Source organism: Ciona intestinalis, chromosome 10 (assembly GCF_000224145.3).
Source record: "Ciona intestinalis chromosome 10, KH, whole genome shotgun sequence".
Taxonomy (NCBI): Eukaryota; Metazoa; Chordata; class Ascidiacea; order Phlebobranchia; family Cionidae; genus Ciona; species Ciona intestinalis.
Window position 1 is genome coordinate 194,090 of NC_020175.2, and position 24,861 is coordinate 218,950.

Below are 24,861 nucleotides of genomic sequence, written 5' to 3' on the forward strand. Positions count from 1 at the left end.
AACCGTTAGTAACACAGTAATCGGTAACTTTTGGCTTTGTTTACGTTATTGTGCAAATTTAAATAAAAGTGTATACAGTAATAGTCTCTATATCTATTATTAAAAGAAAATAAAACTAACATAATTGTTACGCCGGGCGAGGATCGAAATCGGGACATTCATAGGCTATAATCTGTTCCAGGCACGCGCCCAAACCGTTAGGCCACAATTTCCAGTCATGCGATCTGTCGAAACACTTTACAAGTCAACACATGGTACAGGAGTTGTACTAAGCGATTTACATATATTCTTTATCAATCACAGAATCCTCATACATCATGAATTTTCTCGAGTTACAGTATATTTATAAATGCATTCTACCTATACTGCTCCACAGTCACCAATGGCGACTGAAACCCGCTTTGTTGGTTACTTCTGGTTTGTTTTTGATCGAGCTTTGTCGACCGAGTAGCAAAAGGGTTAATTAATATTATGCTAATTAGTTTAATACGTGCTCACTCAATAGAGCTTTGTTCTTTTGTTTGTCGAACAGTTGGTCTTGTTAAGCACGTAATGGTCATATAGATCCTTTTTCGTCGAACAGTTCTTCTCGACCGGCGAACCCTACACTAACGAGCAAATAAACCAGGGGGCTATACTACTCTGCGAAACTCAATGAAAGCAGTGGAAAATGAGTTTCCTAAGTGGTATCCTGACTTGCAACTGCGTGGAGGGATAGCAGCGTACAATTTTGGGATCGGCAATGTAGGCTACGATCACCTGATGGGATCGATAGGGGAACAACAGGCAATGACTATTCAACTGACGTTATAAAACGAGCAGATTATTTCAAACAAAACGGTTACTAAATTGAATCAAAAATCGGCCATATAACCACCTGTGATTTAGGTGGCACAAAAAAGCGCTAAAGTAAAAATATATATACTTATATTCAGAATTAATCATTTGGAATAATATTGACTTATCATGGGTTATCGTTGCTTTCGTGTTCTCTTGCTTTTAAATTGCAAATGTTATAGACTTCGCACAAAATCATTCATTCATTCTAAATCGAATAAAACATGAGCTACACAATTTGACATCTGTTTTATTGAAATTCACTTTATTTGTTGTAGTTATATAGGTCTCTAACCAACAAACTGCCCTGAAAAAAACAAATATAGTTAGCAGCAAATATAAAATCGTAATATTCCATATAACAGACGGCGTAAGGAGCAGCAGTTTAAATCCTTGTTAATTTTGATTATTAAATGAAAAGGGCATCATTAAATCATTATCCGTAAAAGGAGATTTAATTAAAGTTTGTCATTCTACCCTGAGTCCCATTTTACCCCACGCTACTATATAATTGGCAAAATGTACTCTGATCACATATTTTAAAGTTGCCCTTTTCAGATGAATGTTACCTTGTATGTTAAGGTGATTATTTTTTGGAGGATTTTTTCATTTTGTTATGTATTCTGATAATTTGGACAACCCATTAGTGACCACTGGGTTGGAGCAACTGCCGTTAAGTGTCTTGCCCAAGGACACATACGCCCACAATGGTAGCAGCGACGAGGCTTCAACCTTTTACCTCTGGATTAGAGGCAGGCGCGAATCTATGGTACTGCTGTTCATTATCTCTTGATTGGAAACCAAATTTAAAATGTCACTTTAGGAGAAAAGTCTATTCTCTCGACCCATTTGGATATCTTTAGTGCGCCACGTCTGTTGTAAGAACTTCCAGGTCAGAATCCAACAAAACTTCGTTACCGTGAAAGCCGTGCGTGACAGTTTCTGACACTAGGCTACAAGCAACCTATATTTTGACTTGACAGTCAGCATGAGGTATACATATACACCATATGCGTTTCATAAATAGACACCTATCTAAATAACTTAAACTGCAGGACACATGGTGTGTCAAAACCGTAAGCCAAGCCATGATAAATCCAAACCAGCAAACTACACAAAGTTATTACGAGAGTAAACTTGAATGTTATTGATAGAAGGCACCAGGACTCACAAAAATATCGGGACGGAAAATAATGAAGAAAAACCATGAACCTGGACCCGAGTACAATTGCTGTTTAAATGTCACTATCATACATGATTTGTGAAAAATATCACGAGTTTCATGGCTCATGAAAAGTATAGGAAAGTCCCCAATAATTCATGACTTTTATGAAGTTGCTCATGACTTTTGGACTAGTATCATGATCATGAAAGCTTGTGAAAAATGTAAAGTTTCGTGAAAAAAAAGTTATTCATGATCAGATAAAATACAACCATGCTTAAAAAGATGGAGATTTCCTGCGTAATATACATTAGGAGATAAGAGAACTGCAGGAAAGGAAATAGAAATCATATATATTGCACAAAAAGTCACAAAGTAACAAGTAATAACAAGTTGAGACAATTAAAAAAAACATTTTAAGTTTCAAATGTTTTTTTAGATCTGTCTTTAGGAATATGCAACGCTTACAAAACATCTATTTAAGATACGAGAAATATTACAAAAACAAATAAAATGATATCAATCGATTATTAATGAAATGTATATTAATCGCTTGATTTGTACTGATATAATTATGACAATGACTTTATTTTTAAAATCATGTAAAATTTATGAAAATTTAATAATGCCAATCTCTTCTGTGAGACACAAATTAATGTTAAACTAATAATTAAAGTAAATTTATTAATTTGAAGTTAACTTTTTGTGGTTGAATTTGAAAGCTTTAAAATAAAATACTAAACCCATATTTTGAAGTTTAACAAAAAAAACATGGAAATTTTTGCTGATTAACTAAAATCGTTTTGTTGTTATGACATAAGAATTGATACACAAGTGAAAACGTCCTGTACAGCGTATTGTACACTTGGTGGCCAATGTAAGCGATTAGGCTGATATTTTGAAGAAATGGTGTGTCTATCCCACGCTGTACACGACTAATAGCTCATGGAAATAACATTTTAAGCTTGGAAGGTTCGGTTTGGGGGAATACCCTAACTTGATAAGAAGCTCTCGCGACGTCATGTGAGTGCAGATACAGACTCCTGAGAAATATCCGAGAGATTTGCTCCATCGAGTGTTAAGTTCTTGTCTCGCTTGCCATGTTTTATATGATGTCTGTGTGGTTGGTCAAGTGAAAGTGGAGACAAAGCTGCGAAGAATTTGTGCGGCGACCGCCGAGTTGTTGTTGGCAATCGACAGCGCACGGTTGACGTCGTCAAATGAATAACCGAGCTCCATAAGCCGAGCTATTTCGCAATCTAAGTCAACATGCTGAGATGGGGGGTCGGAAGGCGCTTGTCTTGTGGGGTTGGGGTAGTGTACGTTGTGGAATTGGAGGTGCTGTGGTGGTTTTAGGGGGCCTAGGTGGGGGTACAAGGGATAAAGGGTCGGAAACCGGTTCTGGGGTTGCTTTACCCCCTCTTGGTGGGATTTCGGGGCAAGGGTTGGGGTCTGGGGTGATTCCCCATTTATTTGTGGGTCGTGCTGGGGCTGCGTGGGCAGTGGCGAACAGGGGTGATGGGTGGGAGGGTGAGGGGCGGGGTGGGATAATCGGGGCAGTGTCTGATGTAATAATGGGATGTGAGGTATCGGCCAATGAGAGCGCAAGGTTGGTTGGGGGCGTGGCATCGGTCTTTGGTCTGTAATCAAATATATTGTTATACAAGAATAATAATTTCTAAAATATAACTAGGTTTCATGCTCGACACTGATATTGATCGGTGTCCTTGGGCAAGAAACTTATTGGATATGATTCAAACTCAATGATCACTAATAGGTTGTCTACATTGTCAGTGTTACAAAAACAAACACCTAAGTTACCCGCAAGCTAACAAGTAAACAGGTACTATCTTACCCTGCCACGCAAAGATAAAACAATTCACATTCATAATTATATATAAGCAGTATGGTGTCAAAAAATGGAAAATTTCTTTAACAAAGACCACACCCATACCCATATATAGTACATACAAGTGTGGGATGAGATTACAATTACCTCGGCATTATCCAGTCATAATCGCTTGGTACGCGACGTCGAGCACTTGGTTCGCTATCCTCAGTGTTTCCAGTTCGATTACCGGCAACACTGTTCGGTAGTGGTGGTCGACTGACCACTGGGGGCGCTGGAGAGAGAGGATCTTCAGCAAAGTCGTAAACATCGGTTGATAGAGGGGGTACATGGGTTTCGGGTGCCTCATATGACTAGGGTAAATAGATTGGGGTTAAACAATATTGTAAGGAAAAACTTGGTTAGAAACAAACATCCAGCAATAAAAAATTACCACCAAAATAACATAAATGAAAACATATGTAATAACTCGTAAGCAGGCATGAGGTGTAAGAAACAGAACACACTTGTTATAATGTCCGACCGCGCAAGGATAAATAAGTTACATTTATTTAAGTTAATAAACTTCATTCTTAGCAACCTAAAGTCTTATTTTAAGTTGATATGAATATATATATATATGGGTGAAACCAATCAACTCACCCCCGAGGTAGATTGAGGGCTGTGGTCCCGACTCCTGTGTCCACCCGCCATCATTGGTAACCTTCGATCACGAGCTGTTGGGACCATATGTTGTGGTTACTTATTATCCAACTTACTTTGTTTAGATAGTTTAAAGTTGAAAATTATAAGTGTTATTGAATGATCACACATAAAATTATTATGTGAAGTAAATAATGTTTTACCAACAATAAAAAAATTAAATTCTTTTAATATTTATTTAATATAGTAGGGTGGGGGAAGATGGAACAATATTTCATTCTATTTTCTTGCCCGAATTTCTCTTTTAGATATAATGGAAAAACTTTCCATTACCACTAACATAAGGAGATGATTATGTGGGGTTCATTATGTACATGATATTCCTTTGCCAACTTTACTTATATGAATATATTGAAATATATATCGTATATAATCACATATCAAACATATATATGCAGGCTTTAGCAGGTGGAATGTCAACATTATAAACTAGATTATCCCTTGTAGGAACAACCACATAAATAACTTACAAGGAACTCCATCAAACACGTTACTGACGGGTCTCCTTCTATTTTGTGATGGTGAAAATTCTCGTTTCTGAACCTGTGTGTAAAAGTAATGTTTACTAGGAATGTGCTGAAGTCGTAAAGCTTGGGACCGGCAAGCGCTGAGCTCTAACAAAAACAGTCTGGGCTGGGCGTATCCCTTCTGTTTACTATGGGTTAGGTAATATGTCAACTGAAGGCATATCCTGTCCCTTGTCATAAACTATCTAAACCATATTAAATATTGTAGGTTGGTTACTTTTATTAAATGCATTTAAGAAGTTAAATAAAGGTGTTCTGAATCTAAAATATACTTTGAGTTAACATTTGCCAATTCTGGATAAATTCTCAAGTCCCTGCCGTGTCTGGCAATAAAACCTCACCAATACAGAATAGAATATTTTGGTTGCTAGTATTAAATGCATACAACAAGTTGAGTGTAAACAAAGTACATTACCTGTTTAGCAAACCCGTTCTTAGATTCCATTGTCAATGACTTTCCACTCATTGCAGCGTATGATTGTGCGTTCCATTCTAGACTTCTGTGATTGTTATACAACAATGATAACTATGATACTGGACAGCGATATTTCATTAATTTTGCCTTAATGTATTAGGGAGGCATTGTATAGTAGGGTGGGAAAGATGGGATACCTTACGTCCTTTAGCACATAATATCCAAATATTGTGATCGGGTTTTAAACAATTAACAACCGTCTATGGGAGTCTTGAGAATGGGGTTTTATAATTCTTTGAATGTTCTTTGTTTACTACTTAATGGGACCAGAAAATAGGAAAAAAAGATTTTCCATCTTTTCCCATTAAATCACTTTCACCACAGCGCACAGGTATACCGATTGGTATGTGTGTTAAGTGACCATGTGTGGCTCGAATAAAAAAGACACACACACACACAATACTATATCATATCAACCAACCTTGTAGCACGGTCAGTAAGTAATGGGGATTGTGATAATGGTCGCGGGGGAATTATTGGACTCGCTCCTTTCTGTTGGAGGGAAAATAAATTAATTGAAATTAATTTACAAAACATAATATAATGAATGAATGAATGTAACTGGCTTTATTCTCGCGTGGACGGTAAACGGCAGTTGTTATAACACGGGTGTTCATACACCTCGTGCCAGCTTACGAGTTACCATGTATGTAACTTTATGGGTGATTATTTTATTTTATTTTTTTATTTTTATGAAAATAGGCGAGAAACAAAAGCTCTTAAAACCACTGTGGATAAAATGTATGGAAAAGAGCAGAAGTTAAAAATGGTGGCTGTCAGGGAGTTGACAATCATGAGTGTAATTGTATTTTAACAATGTCACCCTAGATCAGTGGCGCAGCCAGAAAAACAAATAAGGAGAGGTTTTAATCAAAAAATTTTTTTTTTAATTTTTGGTTTAAAAGGGGGGGTTGCAACCCTCTAAACCCCACTGGCTACGCCACTGCCCCAGATGTTTAAAAATTAAGTAAACGTGAGCCCGTAATATGAAGGTATACAAGAATATTATCTCACAAGGAATTTTCCAAACCATAATAATCTACTTACGATTGCCACATCATTAGGTAGGCTAAGTGCTGTAGTTGTAGGTAGGCTGGGTGAAGGTTGGGGTTGTGGGGGTTGTCTACGGGGCATGTTGGGTGAAGGGGGGTGACGGGATGCATCAGGGGTAGGGGTCTGTGGAAATAAGGTTCAGGGTGAAAAAGAATTAAATTTTTTTTGAAATTGGATAAAAAAGAATTAATTATTTTTTGAAAGTGGGTAAAAAAAATTAATTATTTTTCTTTTAATTAGATTTTTGCATTTCAAATAAAATGATAAAACAATGTTTTTAAAAACAGGTTTATACAGCATTTTTATTACAACTTCTAATGTTTAAATGTTAAATCACAAACTGTGTTTCCATTTTACTTTAAATTAAAATCAGGCAATACTAACAGCAATTAATCAACATAGAACCTAAGATATTTTTATTTGAACAACAACTACTTACTGGTAACTTATTAACAGAAACCCCAATTTCTCCGAACAAATCTTCTTCTTCTTTGTTCTCTTCCTTTTTCTCTTCTTCTTTCTCTTTTTTACTAAAGTGAAAGCAAGACGTACCATGTGACCAGACATAAATATTTGAGTAAATTACATTTAAACAGCATAGAAGGGGCTCCAGAAATAAAAGATTAGGATAATTTTACTCAGACTAAAACACATTGTACAAATCACCAATATTTGCACATACCATGTTTTATCTCCAGTTGCTTCTTCTTCTTCTTTCTTCTCTGATTCATACGGTTCAATAATCACGGTCTCTGTGCCTTTAATTTCACATCGACACCACGGACAAGTAGGTGAAGCTGAGTTATCCATTTCCTGCAAGTGTTTGTGGTTGGTTGGTTGCTAGTTAGATGATACCTCATGCCACAGTCAACCACCAAGCATAATATACTACAAGCAATTTATATTTAAATAAACATAATCCTAACCTGCCATGCTTTCAGATAATTTTATTTAAAAGCCAAGAAAGTCAAAGAAACAAGTGAGCTTTCCCGAAAGAACAAAATTTCAAAGAAAACCAATACCCATTTTGCTGGTTTCCATAATTCCAATTTATGCCAAAAAATTAAGTCAAAGTTACAGCAAATCTCTTTAACCCACAAAATAAACAAAACCATATTGACTTTTACCTGCCATGATTCGAGGCACGATTTACAGATGAGGTGACCACAGGGTTCGATTCTCACATCTTTATTGTTCTCGGCACATATCTTACAAAGTTGAAAGGTGGATCCCATCTCACAGTAAAGCTCATATTGTTCCTGGCTCACTGTTATGTGCTCTTCATCATCCTCTGATTGCTCCAGGAGTCCAGAGAGGTCAGGATTCACTTGTCGACCATCAGGGAACAAATAACTAAAAATGGGGAGAAAATTAATCATGGTGTTGTAAATATAGGAGCCAATTGTGAGGCTTTTTGATTTTTGGTAGAACCTGGAGCGACAATGCTAAAAATACACCAATATTTGTAAAACATTGATTAATGACAGGGTTGATTTGGTGACCATTAGTTGACTTGGTGACCATTAGGAAACAACTAACTGATCAATTGTTTTTCTTACTATATTTAGTCATGTATATTAATTTTTATCAAAATCTAAGGTGATATTGGTTGTATGGAGCTACACTTATAGTCATCAAACATAGCAAACCTCAATGATTAATGTGACAAATGCAAAACACTTTACTATACTCATAAGCATAGACAGCTCTACCACCAGGGTAAACTTGGGTGTTAGGCACAAGATAACACAAACCCCTTTAACAATACAACTGTGGTAAGGTCATTCTCCTATGGTGTATATTATAATGTGGGTGGGTGTGGGTGGGTGTGTGTAAGTTTTGAGTGGGTGGTATGGTGTTGCAACATTAGCTTTTACTTAATACACAAATTACATATCTATACTTAAAGTTAAGTTACATGCACCAGCGCACCCAGGAAAAAAAAATGAAAAAGGTTTTCAAAAAAATTTCTGTTTTTAATTTAACTTTTTACATAAAAGTAGTAACTATGCAGGTAAAAACTTCTTATGTTAACACACTCACTTTTGCAGACATTTTGTTGTGTCTTAAATGACTAATGTCATTTCTAACTCATTTAAACCTTGTTGGGGAATTTCTTATGTCAGTTAAACAAGCAATGTCTTACTTGGGTTCACTAATATTACAGTTTGAAAACCACACAAGTTATTCGTACAATTACACATATGGTTGATAAGGTTATGTACAAAGCAACTGCAACAAGCTATTCATTAATTTGCATTACCAAGAATATTGTGTTACATTTACATATAGTTGTCACATATTAATACGTGTCAAGTAAATTGTATGAAAACTTACAACCCCTCTTTCCAGCCATCAATTAATGCTTGACACAAAGATTTGTTTTGAGGAATAGTTTGAAGTATTTGACCATCCATTGTGACATAACCAACCGCCCATTGTCCCAACCTTGTACAACTCAATCGGAAGATGTAACTGGATGGGAAAGATTTGATTGTTTTCTTACAAAATACAGAAATGGATAAGAATGGATGTATGGCAGTCAAACGGTCCAAATCTTGGCTAAATCCCAGGTCCTTGACAAGGACCTTACCCATATAAAGTAAGTCTACCCAACGCTTGAAAGAGACCTAACTTCAAAAATATGAATGTATGTGGCTGAAGACGAAAATTAAATGTGTGGATAATGTAACTTAAGGTTAATTAGTAATTTTCCAGCAATTCTATTCAGTGATTCAAAATGAAAGTAACTTGGCCTAATCTTGTAGTTACAAAATCCAGAAATTTCTTTTCTCTTTTAACTTATCCACTTATGAGTCAACTGTAGCGGTTGTTACAAAACAATTACAAATTAACCGGCAAAATAAACAGGAGCAACTACAAGGTGTAATGAAACAAGTTTTTTCACGGTTAACATTAAACAAACACAATTACCTTCCAGGTTTGTGGATGTACTTAAGCAGACGTGCTTTCACCTCATCATAAGTTAGAAACGCCATGTACCCTGGGTGTGTGACTGCAAGCATGTTCCAGTTCTTTAGTAGGTTTGACCACGGCTGCAATAGATGGGAGTTTATGCAACATATGCAATAATGTGATTACATACCTGGGAATTTATGCATGCCATGTAGGAATGCATATGCACACAGTGGTTTTAAAGCAAAACTGTAATTTTGGGACTATTTTGAAAAATTTAGCGTACTTGGATAAAATGTGAAAAAAGATTTACATATAAATATGAAATAATTTGATTACGTGTGACGTGTGTGATAATTTATGCATGACTGCATGTGCATATAAATCTTTTAAAGTGTAATTTAAAACTGTTTTCGGGATTTATAACATTTTTAAATTGGTCTATTAATAATAACATTGGCAACACAATTTGCAAGCAAGAATTACAAACAAACACTGCATAAATATATTGATCTATATCGCCTACCCTATAATTGAGTTCACAGTGTATCTCACAATAAGTAGACCATTATCATTATGACATCACACATGATATACATAACCTCACATTATAGATATATATACAATATATAGTGTGTATGGTGTATGTCAGCTTTTGTTCTGTTCATATACAAGTTATAACTCAAAACATGTATAATCAGAATACCAGATTACTATATATTATAAAAGAATAAAAAAGCTACATTTTGAAATATCTAAGTACAAAAAACAGACTTTGAAACATAATACTAAAAAGTACAAGATGTTAACACACAAGATACACCTTTAAAGGTTGGGGTAAATGTATAGCGGGCACTTCCTTCTATGCTGTATGAAAGGTTTCATGTGACACATATGAGTCATATCACCTTCATTCTAATTTCGTAATCCACTAAAATGACTTAATCTACGTAGTAACACACAATGCATGAATTTCCTTTGTTTTAAAATATTAGTCATGGTAACTAAAAACAGGAATGAAAGACCAAATAATGTGATGTGATATATTATATATATATATATATATATATTATTGTTGTTGTAACGTGTTCAACTTTTATCTAGATTAAAATATGCAAAACTTACAGGGTAATAGTAAGTACTGTACAAAACAGCCAGGTCATATTAAATTATGAACCGAATATTTGTTATATATATTTAAAGCACTAGAACGAGTGACAACCCTGGTTAGACATGAAGTTGCCACCCACGAAGATATAAACGACCAAACCAAACAAAAGTTATGCATGTTTAATGTTTATCTAACACTGTCCTAGTCACTGCTATGTATATGAGACATCCTTCAACCAACAACAATAGGCAAAGTATTATATATCATTATGCAAGCATGTATTAACCTGTGGTGTATTGATAGGAGATGAAAATAAACATGTGGTTACGCACATTTTAATTTAATGACGTACAACCATGTAATCCAAAACCTCGGCCAAATATTTTCACAAATTCTTTGAAACCAGGATAATTTCTCGATAAAACATACAAACTAGCAATGAGTGCGTAAATCTGAACATTTGCCGAACTATTACAGCATATCTGGATCAATTACCTGACTATAACAACAAATAAAACCTTAGAACAACATAGGGAGTTATATAATCAGTGGAATTAGCAATTCCAGGAAAGGTTGAATGTCTAAGGATTATAAGGTGGTATAACCATACTGAACTGAAGTGAACCAAGTTAATCAAGTCACAACCTGAGGTTAGGAGTTGACACACAATGAGTGAGTATATGTTTATGGGAAGCACATTTCTCCTAACCGGGAAACAAACCTAATATTTCAATGGAATTAAATTTTACACTTCTGAGACTTTTTAACTTGGGAGGAAACCAAAGTAACCACGTGGGTATTAGGATGTTTGAGAATTGAGAAATGAGAGTTTTATAATGGGCAGAATATCAAGACAGTCTCTTAAATATTTAAAATATATTTTTATAATAGCCATCACATAGTTGGAAGATATGCCAGCTTTGGCATACAACCCAGGTCCCCTGACAAGCACTGTACAGCGTTACCCACAATATAGAAAACCTACATCCAAAGTTCAATGTGGTAATACAAAATCCCAACAAACTGGTTAGATGATATATGATCCCTATGATCCATAAGATAAATAAATAACGACTTACCTGGAAAAGCCTTGTGAACACGTCAAACTCAAAGTTGGATATGTAGTTGTTACACACAAGGTCTATAGTGGATTTCAACGCAATGCATTCAAGGCCAGATGAAATGGGGTGAACTTTGTTTAATTCTTGACGGAATATTTTCCACTGGACAATAGTTCTGGAGAAAACAAACAATTGGTGAGTAAAAATATTGCAGTATTTTTTCTGTAGGGAATTAAAAAGTTTTATATTTTAAGCAAAAAAATTGCTGTCAAATTTTATTTTTAAGTGTTGTGTTCTTCACTGCTTAGCAGATGTGTAAAAGCAATTTGAAGCAAAAAGGATCAAATTACAAATACAGGGTCCTTATCTATTGAGTGACGGGAGTAAGTGTCTGAATTAACATACACCACTGAACACTTAAGAAAGTGAAGAAGGTGAAATGATATTCCACATGTTGAGTGTGGATTGTATAAGATATAAACCAACATATGTCTGCAACTGAAACTTCCCACAGGCATTAAATCTTTTAGAACTTTAATCAAAAACTATAAGGAGTAAAACTAAATTTTGTAACTACTGATTAGAAGAGAATATATTATGTTAGTTTGAACATTCGTTTAAAATAGTGGTTCAACTCCTGTATTCAAGAGCTATAGTTGAACAATACAAAAATTTTCTAGAAGTTTTTATGTATCATAAATTGAGGTCTATTGATAGATTTGTTGAACAAAACATTACAGTTTAACATATGGCATATAATGTATAGCTTAAAAAAGATTAAATGAACAACTTTCTGTTTAACGTTTTACAATGCTGATAGAATAAATTGATTTGTGGTGATACTTTATCTTTCTTACAAGATATCTGGAACTCCCCTTTTATACATGAGAAGAATTTCTCATTACCCAAACAACAACATTAACAGTAACAGAAGGTAACTTATCCAATGACACAAGGAAGCAGCATGACCTAAATACAAAAGCGTTTAATACACAAGTTCTACTACAGTGTATTCAACAAGCACAACTAAATAGAAACAATGAATGATTCACACACACCAACACACAGGGTTTAGGGAGAAGTTCATCATGTATAATAATGAATCACTGAAACCTCAAATATTTAAGTAATTTAAACATCGCTCAACATAATTGCTGTAAGGATGCGAAAAGTAAAGCAGCAATTATTAAGTAGACTCATAATAATACAACATATAATTCCCATACAACATACCAACATTGTTAACTTAACAGGCTACATATAGTAGGCTATGATATACATAAGCCAAACAGTTTATATAAGAATCTAGGGTTTTATTGTCAATTTTGTCATATATATAATATACCCTACATTTATTTTTGATATCGATTTATTTTAATATTATAAAACAAAATTGGACACAATTGAGAAACGGTTGTTAAATAACGTTGGTGTATAAACCATGAAACATCAATCTACCATATCAAGCGAATGTTGCATAGGTTTAGAACAAGGAAGCAACCAATACCGAAACCTTGCAACGGAAGCGAAATACGATGTGAGTAGGATGACAATATACGGAAGCTTGTACATTGTAACTTCATTTCATGATATGACAACTTAAAGCAGGTTAGAACGTGACATTTTAGTGTATTTTTAATTTGATTGAGTTTTGGTGTCGCAGGTTACGTACTACATTTATATTATTTTTACATTATAGTACTTTTGTAATAAGAAAGTAGCAATACACTGAACAACACAACTAAAATCATGATATAACGCTTCACCATGCTGCATATAAGATATTTAATTAGATTAAATTTTTGTGCAGTAGGCAATGGTTTAATTAATTATTTATAACATAGGTCTGGTAGACTTACGTAATACACAAGTAGTAGTTTAGTGACAATTACCAAGATATATCAAATATCAGGCAATCCTTTATTTAAATTAAGCTTTGCATATTAATCTATTTATGATTAATGCCAGTTAAATCTATATTATGCTATGTGAGCATGTATAATATAGTGGAGTCTGTTAACCACATTTTCAAATATCAAAATGTAAATAAAGGTCACTTTGGTTATAGATTAGCATCAAAAACATTCAAATTGAAACATATGCCATAAAGATTCTGTTTTGAATATAACATTCATGAAATACCCTATATGAGTACAGTACACTGTGACCTTTCATGACCATAATGCCATGTACAGATGGACTGAAGAATAAACGACAAAATATTACTTTTTGTAAGGTCATAAGGTGGTTGTTATAAAACACTCGACAAACTTAATATCTGTGTGGTTAAGGAAGATTAAAATCTAACTTTACGTCACGCTACATTATCGCTGGCAGCGTCTCATGCTGCAATGGTAAAATAAAACAATTCGAATTATTTAAAAAGTATTTTAACTTTATTTAAATTACGGAAGACGTTTCTAGTTTTTAAAATAAAACCTTTTTTATGAAAAAAACCCTATCGTAAAAATTGGGCTGTTATCTGTTCTGTTTGTATTAAAACTGTTTCGTATTATTATTTGTGTTTTATTCACGCAAGTGTTTGAAAAGTTCCTAAAAACATACTAATAGTGAATCAAAGTAGTCCGTTAAAGCTTACTTTAATTGTGGAATCCCTCACACAAATATACAAGTTAACTTGCTTGAAGCAAGAGCTGCGGTAAGGTCATGGTTTAACTTTGAAACAATAAACTAAACTCAAGATGTAAAAGAAGATTTCAACACATGGTGGATTCTTGGAACCGTTTGTTTTATGAAACACATCGCGAGAGTGTTTCAGGAAATTAGATATTTACGAACACCACGTTTTACCGGAACACCACATCCTGCTATGGATTTAATTCTTTCCAATCTACAATTATAGGTATAACACTTGAATCTTAAACAAGGAGACATACGGACGGCAAAAAATAGTAATTATTATGTCTTTGGGTGAATATATACTGAAGCATCAAGTACAAAATATACTATTATTACATCCAACCTCTAGCTTAGGTTGATAAATTTACCATAATATATATATATATACATATATATATAATATCACAATAACCTTTTTCACCACTTTTATGCAGTTAATCATAAAGGTTCAGCCACACTGTACTAATGTTTCAGCTCTGGCTTATGTCTCAGGTTTCCTAACAAACTAGAAACTACAAGGCTTCACATCCTCACCACTAGAACGATATAACAATATATTGGTATATCCCATAAACCCCCCAACCAACCAACCTTGTTCCAAACGTTGTTTTCCAAAAATTAGCAGCTTCAGATTTAGTGATTCTATAATCCTCCCCAATAAATCGACCATCGGGAAACTCAGCTTTTAGTTCAGCTAACATGTGGCTAAATACGAGGGATAGTTTGGTAAGACTTCTTCGTTGTTGGGAATTCTCATCAAACATTCGTTCCCTGCCCTCACGGAATAACTTAATGGCCTGTAGTGGGATATGATACAGAATAGAGATGTTACATCTTTTATAAACTGAAATAGAACCTAGGTAATTTTTATCCTAATGTTTATTTTTTTATATACAATATTGTTCCTTTTTTTAAAACTTTTTTTATCTAACCACATAGAACGTTACTATATGCTTAAAATTTAAATAAACACCTTTAATTTAAAAACACATTTATAAGAATACGTGTCAAAAAATAAATTTAAAAAAAAATTGTGGTTCAATTTATGAAATTTTAACTTTATTCGATGAACTAAAATTATAGAAGTAGTTGTTGTTAAAGTCTACAAAAAATAATAAATGAGAGCTACGTTGAGTAAGGATGAATACATGTCATGCATTAAGCTTCAATGGTGTGAAACCAACCATAGTGACATGCTCAAATTAACAATGAGTGACACAGACGTTCATTGTATTGCATTTAATCACCCTTATATAGACAAGTCACACATTACCTCTTTGCATTTCTTTATCAAATTATCAAGAAAAATTCGAAAGTATTCGCATTCGTTCAACACTTGCAGTCTGTCTTCATATCTATAATACATAGATATAAATAGCTTATTTTATTGAGAGTTAGAGTAATGAGCAAAACATGGTCTACATCCAATATTCCTTGGCATGGCTCGCTGTAGGACTATACTCATATAGTTAAAACAGATTTCTTAAATTATAATGGAAAATTAATAAAGATATATATATATATATATTAAATGTTATACATATATATATATATACTTATATGTATATTATCTTGTATGTGCTTTAATTAATTCAGTAATTGTAGACAAATGTCTGGCCAGCCCAGACACGTTATTCAAATAATTATACGGTAGTTTGGCACCATTGGTTTAAATAACATTAAATTGATGGCTTAAGACTGTTTTATTTGTAATGTGTTGATGTGTTCCATTATGATCTTACTTATTAACAAACATCTACAAGATATCTCATGTTTGTTGTTTACGTAATTTATACAAAGTTAGATACCTATGAGGTAGAATGACTGCTGAAGTAAAATGAAGGCATTCGTGAATATCATAGTTGTGTATAGTAAACAACATAGAACCATTCATGTATGATTCATATCATAGTTCTAGACAAGATTGTGCAGAAAAACGAGGATTAACTAAGTTCAAAATATACACATATTGGGAAAAGTTACTCGGAGTAAAAAGAGGTCATATAGTTTTTACAGTTGCATACAAGCATGACACAATAAGTCTGATAAATAGGTGTGTGATTAAAATACTAAACACATTACTCACTATAGAAACACTACACAAAGGTATTATAGGTATTTTGTGACCCAAACAAAAGAACAATTTTTTTAATGTACCTTAGCATTATAAGTCTAAGGTGATTGTATGTATCCGGTAATATATCCAATATATAAGGCGGGCTGTTCTTTAAATTCATCTTGGATTGCTGGCAAAATTTAGCAACCTGCACAAATCATGTCCGTTTTAATATAAAAGCAAATCATATGCATCAGGTTAATTTAACTATCAACAACAAGAGTGATATTGCTACAGTGCGGTTACACTCTTATAAACATAAGTATGAGGTTTTCACAATAGGCTAGGGTGAGAGTAAGCAATAAGTGAATTGTATAAACATTTTAGCAACAAAACAGTAAATAGAATCGAAATAACAATGTGGCAATTCTGAATACACTTCTAATTAGAAGGGCATTTATTAGCATTAGTTTACTCACTTTATCCATTAGTTTTGATGATTTTTCGATATATTTTTTGTCTATGGTAACTCGCTGGTGGTGAGGTGTTACATCATTTAATGCATCGGAAAATCTGTTTTAATAACATCAATGTAAATTACTGAGAACTACTAGCACATGCATGAGGATATTGGGCAAAGGCCTGATTCCCTGGCCATCAATATCTTAAAGGTTAACTTTCTCTGTCTTGAATGGTATATTAGTTTCTTATGGAATTACATTGTCACCAAAATGTAGCCTAGGAATAAGCCATGTTGTGAGTGACTCTGAGCCCTTTAGAACAGAAAATAACTCAAACCCTATGAAGAACTCACCCTCGGAAATGGTTTAGAATACGTATAGGCCCCTGTCTTTGTGCATGCCTCTGCTGAGCTGTGTTCCCATTCATTGCCCCACTTGCCATGCTGATTATACAGATTTACACAAACACTAAATATGATCTTATGATTTTCCTATATTTGGTGGAACTATAAAATAAAAGCATTACAAAATGTAACACTGTGTGAGGCTTTTTTCTGTTTTACTCTGCATCATAAAACAACTTAACTGAAAACAAATTCTAAATTGCATTGATATTACATAACTATACAAATGGAGGCCCATTAGGAATAATTAATTTATAAAATAAAACCACTGCTACAAAAAGTAAAAAAGCCGCCTGACGTGATGGTATTGATCTCTGGAGTGTTACACACATTTATCAATTGTCGTAATTCATTCACATTGGAGTAAAACGTTATTGTATTCAAGTCTTAAACCATTACGTAACAACTAACGAAGCCAAACAACTGAAACTGTAACTAACATTATGGGAACTAAATGACGTTTACGTCCGTGGATTAGGAAAGTAACTGTCTTATTAAACACGGATATAACACATTGTGTCTAGACCTTTTCCGTTTCCGCAGTTAAGACAAAAGCTTTGGAGTTAACACGCGGTGAAAGTTAATTAAGAACCTCAGCTGGACATTCGTACTTTCTATTGACAGAAATCTATCTACACAGTTTGTTTAACAGACATTTAAACGGTTTTATTATCTGCCATACCACATAAGATACGCTGACAGCTCTGACGTCTGCTAAAATTTTCTCATAGATAAAATTGGAACACGGTCTTTTCGACAAAATATCGGGATCGGGGAAATTATTTCTACAGACGGCGATAATATTGACATATCGGGCAGAAAATAAAAGTGATTATAGCGGTCTGTATTTCTCCAAACACCGATTCCAAGCAATATTTGTTTACCAAACACCTATGTTGGCAGCATTTCACTCACAAATAAAGGATTCTTCGTAAAGGTTTTTCAAATTTTTATTTTCAAATTGGCACATTAAATCCTGAATCGGCTAACCAAAGAGATTGGCTTTAATCTATTGGGGCTAACCAATATCACCATTTAAATACACACGTTTTGGAAACAGGATAAATAACACACAATACATGATTAATATAGGACTTATTGGTGAGACAAATGGAACTATAATTTTAGGATCCCTACATAACATATGGAACTTATACCGAACAGGCGGGAAGAATATATAGTTTTACAAATACCCTCAACTATTTGCAACATTCTACAAAGCGACATATACAACGCATTACCACTCGAAATAGAAAATTGTGTAAAAGTGTTATGTGGAAACTGTACATTTTAAATTTAATCAAACTAAATGGCCTATACATTTTAAATTCCATTAAACTAAATGGCAAACTTGAAGACTTTAAACTAAAGAATTATTCACATTACAATATTCCTAATAACCAAACCAAGCTTTCTTGACCTATCTAAATAGGATTAACATTGCATAGGACCATAACTTCACTTCATTGAAGGATATTTCCATTCTTTGAGAGGAACCTTAGATCTTTTTACAGCTTGTGGTGACACCCACTTCAATACATAGTGAGGACTCCCAGGTTTATCATTTGTCCCCGATTTTCGTGAACCCCCAAACCATTGTTGACCTACTACTGACCCTGTTGATTTGTCATTAATGTAAAAGTTACCGGCAGAATTACGAAGAACAGAAGAAGCTTCTTCGATCACTGATCTGTAACAAATAATATGGTTTAAATTTCATTGTGAACTTTTACAGCAATAGTTAATTTTTAAAAGCTTAGTCTTGGTTTAAAAAGAGATGTATAATCTGATCATCATTATAAAACAGCAGCAAACTTACTCATCCTTTGAAAATACAGAACCAGTCAATCCATAACTTGATGTAGAATTGATCAGTTTTAATATTTCTTTATAATCAGCATCATCATATACATAACATGAAAGCACCGGTCCAAATATTTCCTGATAAAATAATTTGTATATGTTAAACATGAAACTTGTATTATTACGTAACTACAACATTTACACATTAAAACACTATGAGAATGACAATCATGACTATATATCTGCAGCTATTTCTGCTAATGTATGTTGGCATTTTTAAGAACCATATTAATTAAATGAAAGTCGATAAATACTCTTTAAAATTGTCATGTAATTGGAAGAAAGAAATATAGTCGCTACAACAGGAAAACAACAAGTCATTTCTATTAAATTAGATTGAAATTAAACTTAATGAAGACAAAGTTGTTTATATAGATTTAGTAACTCAACAGTGGTGAAGGGTTTATTCGTATACATAAACAAGCCAATGGAATTAAATCACTTTTACCTCTTGCATCATCTTATCCTTTGGATCTTTACATTCCACGATTGTTGGCTGGACAAAGTAGCCCACAGAATCATCACAGTTCCCACCAGCCAACACTTCTATGTTGGATGAGGCTTTTGCATGATCAAGGTAAGTTTTATTGCGTTCATATGATGGCTTGTCAATCACAGCAGATAGGAAGATACTGAAGTCATCTGGCTGTGGTTAGTATTAAGCTGTTACATGTTTATTAGGGCAAAGAGACTACTGTGGCCTACATACATAGGTACCAAACCTGTTTTGGTGGAACCCCATCCATACAAAGTATATAAAAGTAGAGAAGTAGTGCATATATAATACATGAGACAAAGATAAAACGTGTTCAATTAAATAAAAAACACTCATATATTTGGCCTTTATGATTTGCATTCCAATTTATTAAAAACTGTTGATCAATAAGTTAAGTATTAACACCAATTGTAAACTTACATAAAGTAATTAGAATAATGAGTAAGTTACTTTGAAACTGTGCGTGCTGTTACCCAGAGTAAGCATCACTTAACCAAAGTAGTTTCTTACGTTTCCAAGTTTAATTTCCTTGTGTTTCTCTACTAATCCTTGCTTTACTTTACCCCATAAAGACTTTGGAATATAAGCTCTTGAACAAGCAGAACATTTCTGACCACCAAATTCAAATGCTGATCTGATGGTTCCATTTACAACACTATGGAGAATGTTTGTGACTAAAGGTTTTATATTTGGCACAATTATATTATATAGAGCATAAATAGAAACCTAAGAGTTGGCCAGAAGAGCAATCATTACCATTAGTCAGCATGTTAATATATTGTTGAAAGGTGCATGCACAAAAATCTTAATCTTTTGGTCATTTATGGGAGTTAGGTTGCCAATCTATACATTAGCAGTTAGCACGTACTGTTTTAATCTCTACAAAGTAGATAAAACCAACAACTGTATGAACAACTAAGGCAACCACAAACCAATACAATCATCAGCCATACACTCAGTTATATTATACTGAATACAAAACAATATAACATATTCAGAACAATACAGAACAGCATTACAAAAAAAAATATTTTCCATACACTAATTTTACTCAACACAGAATAATAAAAACAACATTACAACTCAAACCTGTCGACATCAGCCGAAGAATGAACGAAATGAAAGTTCTTCCCCCCACATTCACCAGCCAATCTTGGGAAGGTTTTGTATTTAGTCAGGTTTGCTCCAACTTGCTGCCATAACTTGGTGAAAGTTCTGTGGAGAAATATATCGGGAAAATTTATCATAATGTTACTATGACAAATATATAGATATGGAATACTTATATAGGGATATAACACTTGGTAATGTAAACTGTTAAGTCATAACTGAAGTATCTTTTATAACCGACGAATATCGGGGTAAACATTAAGGTGAATGAAACGAGACAGGAACCCCCTTAATAACATATTCTTAAAATATCAATTAGTTTGCAAAAGCACAAGTTGGCCTATAAATATTTTAAGGTAGTACAATTAGTTGTGACCAACAAAGTTTTGAATTTATTTGTTGCTAATGTTCAAAGAGCATGCGAGTATGATATGAAGCTTACAACTAGGTATTAAAAGTATGGCACACAAACACTAAAAGTAACGGAATTAGCTGCCACTAATTAGCATATTATACTAACACAACAAATGATCAAAACTAGATACTAAAAGTACAGAAACACACAACAGTAAGAAAACAATGTTCCAATAGTTGAAAGCAATACTTACGGAACACTTCCTGTGAAATTGATGCCAGCCAAATGTTCAGATGATGTTATAGTGTTGCCGAATGTTGAACCATCAGCAGGAATAAACTGTATAACACCGGGAGGCAAACCACATTCGCGCAACACTTTGTAAACAAGCCAACTTGCCAGCATGGCCGTGTCACTTGGTTTCCATAAAACAACATTTCCCTAGAAATATTAAAACTGTTTAAAAATTTGGTATACTTGATAATTGGGTGCATTGAGAAAATATAAAATCGCAGTTTAATGTTTTACCTTTAACATCATTTACCTATTTGTGATTGTAAATTACATTTTTGTTTTACAAACTTTGGTAAAATGGGTATATATAGTAGGGTGGGACTGGGAAATAATAGCACACCTTTTCATTCAATTTTCTCTTCCCGGTTGGTAGTAAACAAAGAACATTCAAATAATTATAAAACCGTATCCTCATGACTCTCATAGACCATTGATAATTGTTTAAAACACGATCAGGATATTTAGATATTGTGTGCTTAAGTTGTCCTGTCCTCCCACACCCTACTATTCTATACACCCCATGCATTCTTACTTACCATGAGTGCTGGAGTTCCTGCCAAGTTCCCACCAATGGCTGTGAAATTGAAAGGCGAAATTGCTGCAACAAATCCCTGTGTGATATTTACAGTAGTTACAATTATGACACCAGCATTAAAGAATTTAAAAAAAATTAATGAATTTAAAAAAAATGAATCAATTTTTAAGACAATATTGAAGTAATGAAGTTAATTATTGAAGTAATGTCCATATCTTTCCCAGGGACACATATGAATGCAATGCTAACAAAATCAACCCAAATCTTCAGACTATAGGCAGGAGCACTAACCACTGTTGGAATTTTTTAGCTGAAATAAATAAACTAAAAATAAACTCACCTCTAACCCTCTGTATTTAACTGAGTTAACAATATTAGGATCAGGGTTTAATGGTTGCTGGTGTTCAAGGTCGAGCGCATATTGGGCATTGAAACGAAAGAAATCTATAAGTTCTGGTCCAGCATCTATCTCTGCTTGTACTACATTCTTTGCCTGTAATGTTTAGTACAGCTTTAAGTAGTAGTCAAGGGTAGTCAGTGCGCGTAGTTAAATTACAATAACATTGTTGAGTGCACTTAATGTCAGGCTAATCACTTACGTAATCAAACGCACAGTACTTGTAATACTTTTGGTCAAATTATATTTTTAATAAATGTCACAAATATAATCAAATTATATTTTTATGAATGTCACAAATATAATCAAATTATATTTTTAATAATTTTGCCATAATGTGTTTTGAAACCTTAGTTTCGCACTTTAATGCAATATCACCATGGTTTTTGATAAAAATTCCAAAATGTGACATAGACTATCCGCACCAAGATATGATAACATTTACCTGGCCTGCCATGGTAGTTGCAAGTATTTCAGATCTTTTTTCGTTTGCAAAAATATCCGCCGCTTTAAACAAAATTTGTGCGCGATCAGCAAGAGGTTTTGAGTCCCATTCGGCACGAACTGATATAGAATTCTCGATTGCATTGTTTATCATGTCTGCTGATGCGTAACTGAACTTTGCAATACGTTGTTTGTGGTTGTAAGGCTGTGAAACAATATTATGTTAGAAATAGTTGTTGAATGAATGAATGAATTTTATTTAACCTAGCATGGCGGTGCAAGACAGTAGTTGTTCTGTTTCATACAACCTAAGCACTTATACAACTTTGTTAGCTGCCCGAACCGTTGTTAGCTGCATACAATTCAAGTCGTCCAGTTTACTGGTTTGCATGTGTTTAGCCCACCAGCCAAAATACCAAATGCAGCTTTAAGGTACCAGGCTCAAAGTTAAGTTCAAAGAAGCGCTTTGATCTAAACACAGGCGACATTTACACCAATCTAGTGGCCACTAATCGTTATTGCTGGTTTATCAGAAACAATACATTTTTACACAGTGAGAGTTTGGTACAACTGCCAATATTTCCTTTGTAGGTTCATTGAGACACAGAAGTTACATTTAATCCTTAAAGTTAAAGCAACAATTTCTACGAACCGAAACTTGGTAGTGAACATCATTCGTCCATAACTCTTCCCCACCAATAACAATAGGAACATCCTCTGTTTTGGACTCCACAATCTTCAGAGCTTCTTGAACTTCATTTCTTTCTTTGGAACCGGGAGTAAATGAATAGATTGGTTCGTTTACAAGATTTGAACTCATGCATCTTGCGCTTGTGAATCTGGAAATTAAATTTGCTAGTTTGTTGGCAAATGCAGAATGGGTTGCCTTTTTTAATTGAAAAACGCGTAGATATATATATATAGTGGGGTGGAGAAGATTGATACCTTTGGCACATAATATTTAAATTTATTTAATATTTTAAACAATTAACAAAAGTCTATAGGAGTCGTTATGTTACAGTTTTATTATTCATTGATTGTTATTTAATTACCACCAAATTGGACGTGAGAATAGAAAGAAAAGGTATCCTGTTTTCCCACACCCTACCGTATATACGTAATTCTAAATTTTATAAGGCAATGTGGGCAATATAGTACTGACACACTATACGAAGTTTTCTTTTAACTAAATGTCTATCAAATCAAATCTATCGTATAATTAGGGTAAACCCCATATACTTGTAGAATACCTTACACTAACACACTCATAATAAATAATATGCCAAAGTACCTTGAAAGCTTTAGCAACGAAGATTTTAAGCGTAACATCTTGGCAGCGCTGCAACAAATACTCCACGTCGTTTCTGCAACAGCTGTAGCTACAATATGTACAAGAAGTGCTATACTAAATTTCTATTGGTTAGTTATGTGGGTTTGGTTAATACAGCTATGGGCGTTTCCACGGGAAAAATAAAACATTTTCTCGCTGTAAACTTTTAACGAAACTTAGAAAAAGCACAACAAAAATAAACGTAAATTATACCATAAAATATTTTTTCTTTTATAAATGAACAAAAGTGAGATTAAACTTCACTTGTTTAACATTTAAAAAAATACATAATTAGAATATATTTGCGGTGTAATTAGAACCTATGCCAACAAAAAGTTACGACGAGTTTATTTAAGCAAAAATACCAATGCGAGCAAAATGTTTGTTTTTTTTGGTAGGGCCACTTTCAGAACTTCTCATACAATTGGGACCACAACTATAGCTACTTTTACTTTGCAAATAATTTGTCAAAATGATAAGTTAAAAACACAACAAAGTGACGTTTACCTTATGTATGTTTTTATGTGTTTATTAGAAAAACAAATGGTTTGGAGTTATCAATAACAGAATAATTGCCTATTAAAGGTATTTTGTATGATGCATCTTTGTTTGTGCTAGCAAAGATAATGAATAAGCCCGTGCCGTATAGTAAATAAAACTCTCATGGTAAATACGCAACCGTAAGTCAGTAAGTGTAATGGCACATCGTACAAGTAATGTAACTGTTAGCCATTAACATAATGGTGTAGAAAGCGTTGGTTGAAATTAAGTAATGTTCCTAAA

General features: G+C 33.8%; 2 protein-coding genes across 3 annotated transcripts; both read right to left on the reverse strand.

The window, feature by feature from the left end:
- Positions 1–1,957: 1,957 nt before the first annotated feature.
- Positions 1,958–17,388, reverse strand: LOC100176362 (E3 ubiquitin-protein ligase CBL-B-B). Of its 2 annotated transcripts, XM_018813741.2 has the most exons (18): positions 17,204–17,388; positions 16,869–16,962; positions 16,491–16,597; positions 15,607–15,688; positions 14,925–15,130; positions 11,712–11,868; positions 9,540–9,661; positions 8,943–9,080; positions 7,733–7,958; positions 7,288–7,418; positions 7,045–7,135; positions 6,600–6,728; positions 5,974–6,044; positions 5,493–5,577; positions 5,021–5,093; positions 4,491–4,564; positions 3,996–4,201; positions 1,958–3,639 (listed from the first exon to the last, which is right to left on the reverse strand). In XM_018813741.2, the coding sequence occupies exons 1-18, from the start codon at positions 17,290–17,292 to the stop codon at positions 3,264–3,266; spliced, it is 2,457 nt and encodes an 818-aa protein (XP_018669286.1). In that variant the 5' UTR covers positions 17,293–17,388; the 3' UTR covers positions 1,958–3,263. The 2 variants fall into 2 exon arrangements, with proteins under 2 accessions (XP_018669286.1, XP_026692188.1); XM_026836387.1 differs by lacking the exon at positions 8,943–9,080.
- A 799-nt stretch (positions 17,389–18,187) lies between these two features.
- LOC100179556 (delta-1-pyrroline-5-carboxylate dehydrogenase, mitochondrial) lies at positions 18,188–24,209 on the reverse strand. Its single transcript, XM_002126860.4, has 11 exons — positions 24,040–24,209; positions 23,401–23,587; positions 22,750–22,953; positions 22,248–22,400; positions 21,909–21,983; positions 21,332–21,519; positions 20,703–20,828; positions 20,124–20,268; positions 19,566–19,763; positions 19,074–19,195; positions 18,188–18,944 (listed from the first exon to the last, which is right to left on the reverse strand). Exons 1-11 carry the CDS (start codon positions 24,075–24,077, stop codon positions 18,713–18,715), a joined length of 1,668 nt encoding a protein of 555 aa, XP_002126896.1. The 5' UTR covers positions 24,078–24,209; the 3' UTR covers positions 18,188–18,712.
- Positions 24,210–24,861: the final 652 nt, after the last annotated feature.

What these genes read in the sequence shown, in the direction of transcription:
- LOC100176362 (XM_018813741.2), bottom strand. Translation starts at nt 17,292, where the DNA reads ATGGCAAGTGGGGCAATGAATGGGAACACAGCTCAGCAGAGGCATGCA. An exon ending in CATCAAAACTAATGGATAAA is followed by an intron (nt 16,598 to 16,868) that starts GTGAGTAAACTA and finishes TGATTTGTGCAG; the next exon opens with GTTGCTAAATTTTGCCAGCA. An exon ending in CTTAGACTTATAATGCTAAG is followed by an intron (nt 15,689 to 16,490) that starts GTACATTAAAAA and finishes TATGTATTATAG; the next exon opens with ATATGAAGACAGACTGCAAG.
- LOC100179556 (XM_002126860.4), bottom strand. Translation starts at nt 24,077, where the DNA reads ATGTTACGCTTAAAATCTTCGTTGCTAAAGCTTTCAAG. An exon ending in TTAAATACAGAGGGTTAGAG is followed by an intron (nt 21,984 to 22,247) that starts GTGAGTTTATTT and finishes AATATCACACAG; the next exon opens with GGATTTGTTGCAGCAATTTC. An exon ending in AATTTCACAGGAAGTGTTCC is followed by an intron (nt 20,829 to 21,331) that starts GTAAGTATTGCT and finishes ATTTCTCCACAG; the next exon opens with AACTTTCACCAAGTTATGGC.